Raw genomic sequence first — 5,832 nt, 5'->3', positions numbered from 1 at the left:
GTGTTATTGTCTGTTTCAAAAGAAGTTTCAGGCAAAAATGCTTTGAAGAACATATGAAAAAGCTGAAAATTCAGCACAATGCAAGCTGGCTGGGTGGTGCAGTAAACAATGAATGAGCATTTTGCATAAGGCATGTTGGTATGGTTGTTGGCAACACTGGCATGTATTATCTATAACATGGTCTGCAAACATTCACCATGAACATATGATATGGGTTCCACACCTTTGCTGAGCAGTGCAGTAGGCATACTTGACAGTTTGCATGCACTGCATGCACATCATCACGTCATTGTTCAGCATCCATGCATACAGCCATGTTATCACCTTATCACCTTTATCATTATCACCTTCAAACTGGTCCTGCACCAGGGAAGTGGCATACAAGATGGGCAGCACATCCCGCACTAACATTCTCACTCTTGAGCCATGCACAAGTGTGTCCACCTCAAGAGAATGCTTCTGAGGAGGTGGGTAGGACATCCCGCACCAGCACGCCCACGTCTGCACCATCCACCAGCAGCAGGACAGGTGCACCATTGGCGGACAGCATCTCAGCTGGCGTCGCTACCAGTCGGTCCACCTCGAGTGGTGCGGCGGCCGCGCTCTCGGGCGCTACCGACGGCGCTGTGCCAGGCAGGAAGGCAGCAGCCGGCGGCGGGTCGTCGGCGCCCAGCAGGTCATCCTCGGCGGCGGCCCCCTGCTCGGTCCGACACTCGGCGACGGGCGGCGAGGCGGCCGGCGTAGGAGCGTTCTGCCGTTCCTCCTCCGCCGTCGCCGCCGGCTCCAGCAGCGTGTTGGGCCGCCGGCCGATCTCGGGGAAGCGCCGCTCGGCCTCAGCCACCTTGAGCTTGTGCTTGCTGTACAGGTGGCGCTTGAGATCGAGGTTGAGTTCGTAGAGGCGCGGGCAGAGCGGGCAGCGGAGCGTGCGGCCGTTGCGGTGGCGCGCCAGGTGCACAGTCAGCTGGTACTGCAGCCGAAACTCGGCGCCACACACGTGGCACACCTTGGCCGCGCCGCCGCCGTGCGCGCGCCGGCGGTGGGCGTCGCACGTCTGCTTGAACTTGAACCGCTTCTGGCAGAGATCGCAGGCGAAGCAGCGCTCGGCGCTGTGCGTGCGCAGGTGGCTGCGCAACCCGCTGCGGCCCGTGAAGACGCTATCGCAGTGCGGACACTTGTCGGCGCGGCCGGCATGCAGCAGCAGGTGCTTCTGGAACGACACGGGGAACTTGAAGCGCTTCTCGCAGACCCGGCAGCGGAAGCCGGCCGTCTTGTGTTTGTAGAGGTGCGTGCGCAGGTAGTGGAGGGAGCAGGTCTGCGTGCAGTACGGGCAGCGGACGGCCGTGCGTCCCAGCAGGCTGAGCTGGAGGCGGCGGGCGCGTGTCTCCAGCCGGCGCACCAGCTCGCCGTACACGGCCGCCACCGGGTCGGACGCGTCCGGCTGCTCCGGATCAACCGGCGCCGAGTCGTGGCTGGCGTTCATGTGGTCGATGAGCTGCTCCTGTCGGCTGTACATCTGCAAACAGCTGTCCGACCCGGGCGGCGGTGTCAGCGGACAATATCGACATCATTCGGAGACCGGCAACGAAAGCATCCAACGTGAGGCGCGACTGCCCACCAAAACGCACCGTACGGAGGACGGAATAGGGGGTGTCACAGTCAATATCGCTGACTGGCAACCGACGCGCGACGAAAGGTCGGCGTACCTCAAACTGTTATGGTGCAAGATGTTGTGCGTGAACCCTTCGCCCTCCGCACGAAGACGAGCATTCATCCGCATTCCCGACCCCTAGTATCAGCCTTGTCACGACCTCGAGTGTGTTGTCCACACATCGTTGCGACCTCTCCCGCCGCGTTAGCGAAGCCAGTACTGCACCAGCCGCACTAAGGGCCGATTGATCAATAGGTCGACGATCCTAGCTCGATTCCGCCTGACCGCAGTCGCGTCCCGACCACCCACACGATGCACATGTAGTTGGACGTGTGGGCGGACACCAGGTGGTCGGCCGCCTCGGTGGGGTCGGCCAGGCTGACGTCGCAGCAGCCGCAGTGCAGCCGGCCGGCGTGCTGGTCCGTCACGTGGCCGGCGGCGTCCGAGGCGGCCAGCAGGCAGCAGCAGGGTGGACACCATACGCGAGCCGCCACGGGCTGCTGCTCCTCGCTGTCGGCAGCGGAGCAGGGTCAGCACAGAGGTCAGCACGCGGGCACCAGGCACGGGACGCCACGGGCCGCTGCCCCTCTCGCCGGCAACGGAGCAGGGACACACTGAGGTCAGTAGCAGGCGGGCACCAGGCGCGGGTTGCTACGGGCCGCTGCTCCTCTCCCGGCAGCGGAGCAGGGTCAGCACGGAGGTCAGTAGGCGGGCACCAGGCACGGCTCGCTGCGGGCCGCTGCCCCTCTCCCGGTAGCGGAGCAGGGTCAGCACACCATGAGCCCAGCAGGGCGAACACCAGCCACGGGCTGCTGCTTCTCGTTGCTGGCAGCAGAGCAGGGTCAGCAGTAGCCCACGCCACATGAGCAGTGAAAATACAGACGTATAAGTGCAGTATGGATTATTCCACGCTACCCCAACCATCAGTCCAATCTTTGTCCCACTTCCAATTTGATTTATCATCACAGATCTAGACGCATCACATCTAGACGCTGTTTGGTATTGGGGGCTATCTTGCGCTCCGCACAGTAATCTGAATAGTCTACTTCGGTGAACTTATCAAAGAAAGCGTGGGCGAATTCGGACCTATGAAGGCCGGGGAAGGCGCGACTGGCTCTGACCAACACACTACGAACACCTGGCAATGGTAGGTCAATAAGGTTGGGGGAGGGCGGGTCTAGGGAAACAAACTAACCGTTAAACGAAGAGAACTTCGGATCGGGTTTCGACAAAAGCACTTAAGAATTCTAGATCACATTAAACAGTTCATACAGGTTATGCATTTGGCTCCTTCTCCTAGAACATCAAGTGGCCTCGACGCATCACGCAGCACTTCGCCTACAAGACTGAGGGGTCACCCCACCCCCAGGGCAGCTCAGGTCCCGTGCTACTGCCCTGAGCACAGCCGGGTCCGGCCGCGTCCCACCAAAGCGGGCAGCCTCATCCCTACCTGGCCACCTTGTGTAGCCGCTCCACGTGCAGCCGGAGGTTGCGCTCGGTGCGGAACGAGCGGCGGCACATGTGACAGAAGCGGCCGGCGGCGGCGGCAGCGGCGTCCGCGCGCGGCCGGCCCCGCCGCGCCGCCGGCGCCACCTGCCGACAGGCGTCGAAACAGTGCGGAGCGCGTCTACACGCGGACGGCACGGAGTCCGACCATGCTGCGTGCTCTTGAGCACATAGGACGCTTCAACAGGGAATTTATGTGAACGCTCAGAACTGCTCGGATGAAAGATAACGACACACAGCTTGGCTATTTGCCATGTCCTGTTGAGCTTAACCTGTTTACCATGATCTCTATCAATCACTGGAAATTAAAAACGGTTCATTTGTAGAAATAGCGTGACCTGTGACCATGAACTGTGATCATCACCCGCCTGTTTTCGCGTCAAAGGACAAATGACAGCAACCCGACGTCTTCAAAATCCGGCCCATTCGAACGTAGGTACCCTCCGAGGTAAGGACATCGCGAAACCATTACAATTGGACAATGCATACCGTTTTCCTTGGTACGTCCAAACATGCCTCCTCTACGTCCTGCTCGTCCTCCATCATGGTAGATAACACCCTCCTTCTGGTTCTGAGGGACCAGCTGGGCCGACCGCCTGTCCAGTCGCGGTCACTGGGGTCGTCTGGTGTCCACTCCTCCTCCTCCTGCGCCTGCTTCACCCCAGACGAGTCCCTGGCGCGCAGGGCCGTTAGCGGCAGGGGCCGGCCGGGCGCTGCCGACCAGTCGTCCGCACCTACAGGCGCACGCTTCCCCGCATCGGCCGACACGCACGCCGGCGCCGGTGAGCAGGCTACATGCCCGTCCTGTGGGGAGCTGCGCTCTGCGAATACAGACGCTGCGTCGCCTGGTGACGACAATTCTGCCGCAATGTCCTCCTCTGAATCACAGTGTGTCGCTTTCCTCTCCTCCGATGCAAAGCTTGTCCCTGCATGAATCACCGGCTTGGCCGACGCACGGTCTGCCGCCAACGCCCCCGTCTCCACACAGTCTGTCGGGGAAGGGGCGCTCTCCTCTGGCGGGACGGCGTCTGTCGCGAACGCGTCCTCCACAGCCACGTTGTCCACCACAATGACGCCGTCCAGGGCGGCCGCGCCGAACGCGTCGGCCACCAGCTGGCGCACGAGGCCGCTGAGGTCGAGTCGGCCGCGCGCCGCCAACGCGCAGCAGGCTGTGTACGACACCTCGGCCGAGTCGGCGCAGTGGCGGAGCCGCACCCGCGTGCGCCGGCGCGCCGCCGCCGCCGCCCGGTAGGCGTCGCTGACGGCGTCCATCGCCGCCCGGTACGCCACCAGGCGACGCTGGCAGGTGAGCAGGAGGGCCCGGCACGGCCGACAGACGGCGCTGACGAGCGGCCGCTCGCGGGCGGCGCCCGACAGCCGCCGGCGCACCTCGGCCAGCGCGCGGCCGTCGCTCAGCACTGCGGGCAGGCCGCCGGCCGTCAGCGGCCCGGCGCCGCGGCTGTTGCAGAGCAGGCAGAGCCGGGAGAAGGCTGGCAGTGTGACCAGCACCTCAGCAGACATGGTTGTTGACCAGGCACGACTTCAGTGTTTGCCAAAACCAGGCACCTGAAACCAGTAAGCGGATATGGCCCACAAATCTGCAGACAGAACATTTCTAGGGATTATATTTGGATGCAAACAATTGATTGAAATCCAATGGAGGTATCAGTGACAGGAAAATGATAATGTTATCAGAAGTGATGGGGGCCAGGAGCACTTAAATGCCATTTTTGCTTGTGTAACACCACGGACATGATTATCAATCCTTTCTTTAACTGAGGAACTTGTCCATATCCCACAGCAACACAGACCATACTCCCTCTATTTCATCTCTTCCATACAAATATGATGTGGACATTACGATATGAAATTTGAATACCACCAAGTAGAGTATCAACTCTACAAGGCCTTATCGATATGTCCTATTCAACAGAGATGCAAACATTCACTCCAGACCCAGGAGTGAATCCAGGCTTCTTGTTCTAAAGCTGAATCCAAAGCCAACAAGAAGATATGAAGCTTAAGTCAAACAGTGTGAAGCCAAATCTGAATTTAGTGGCTTCAAACTTTGTATACAAACCCTGAAGATGAAGTCAGCAGCTTCAAGCTTAGGAGTGAGGCAACATGGAGGCAAGGCCACAGTTACCGGACCATTGCTAGTGTAATTTCACATTTTCTATGACAGCCTCAATTAACTGGATCAAGTTGAAATCCTTGCAATATTGGTATCAGTAAACAGCAGTATACAGGACATGTTTTTATACTTCCGGCTCTCTAATGTCTCAAACTTTCCGCACTGGCCTAAATTAAAGGGAATGTTTTACATTTGGTCATATTTAAGCACCAGGGCTAAGGAAATGACCCCACATATAACTATTTGCATGCTTTTTAAGTGTAAGACTGTTCTAGAGAGTGCATTTCTGTCAAATAGATATGCTTCTCATTGTTTCATGGTTTGATTGTCATACTTCGCAAAACATTGATTGAGTGCCAGTTAACAGCTATCATATCAGGAAATCACACTCACAAATGCCAGACATGAATGCTTTGACAATTATATTTTTCTGGGCCTTGATCACAACATTGCTTATGGAATGGCAGAATTTGAATAACCTTATCATGGCATTATAAATGACAAGGCGACTTTGAGTTGCTTGTCCCAACATACCTTTCTTTGT

General features: G+C 58.3%; 1 protein-coding gene across 1 annotated transcript; it reads right to left on the bottom strand.

Moving 5' to 3' along the window:
• Nucleotides 1-564: 564 nt before the first annotated feature.
• Nucleotides 565-3,169, bottom strand: LOC119096664 (zinc finger protein 425-like). The gene is made up of 4 exons (XM_037219558.1): nucleotides 3,099-3,169; nucleotides 1,958-2,158; nucleotides 801-1,523; nucleotides 565-580 (listed from the first exon to the last, which is right to left on the bottom strand). The coding sequence occupies exons 1-4, from the start codon at nucleotides 3,167-3,169 to the stop codon at nucleotides 565-567; spliced, it is 1,011 nt and encodes a 336-aa protein (XP_037075453.1).
• Nucleotides 3,170-5,832: the final 2,663 nt, after the last annotated feature.

This window comes from Pollicipes pollicipes, unplaced genomic scaffold (genome assembly GCF_011947565.3).
Source record: "Pollicipes pollicipes isolate AB1234 unplaced genomic scaffold, Ppol_2.1 Scaffold_4295;HRSCAF=5057_pilon_pilon_pilon, whole genome shotgun sequence".
NCBI lineage: Eukaryota > Metazoa > Arthropoda > Thecostraca > Pollicipedomorpha > Pollicipedidae > Pollicipes > Pollicipes pollicipes.
Note: the sequence above shows the minus strand (reverse complement) of the source record. Positions and strands in the feature narration are given on the sequence as shown.

Bases quoted from the DNA above. Each gene is read 5' to 3' on its own strand.
- LOC119096664 (XM_037219558.1), bottom strand. From the start codon at position 3,169: ATGTGCCGCCGCTCGTTCCGCACCGAGCGCAACCTCCGGCTGCACGTG. The intron at 2,159-3,098 runs GTAGGGATGAGG...CGCTGCCGACAG, and splicing joins CGGCTACACAAGGTGGCCAG to CGAGGAGCAGCAGCCCGTGG. The intron at 1,524-1,957 runs GTGGGTGGTCGG...CGGGTCGGACAG, and splicing joins TCCAACTACATGTGCATCGT to CTGTTTGCAGATGTACAGCC.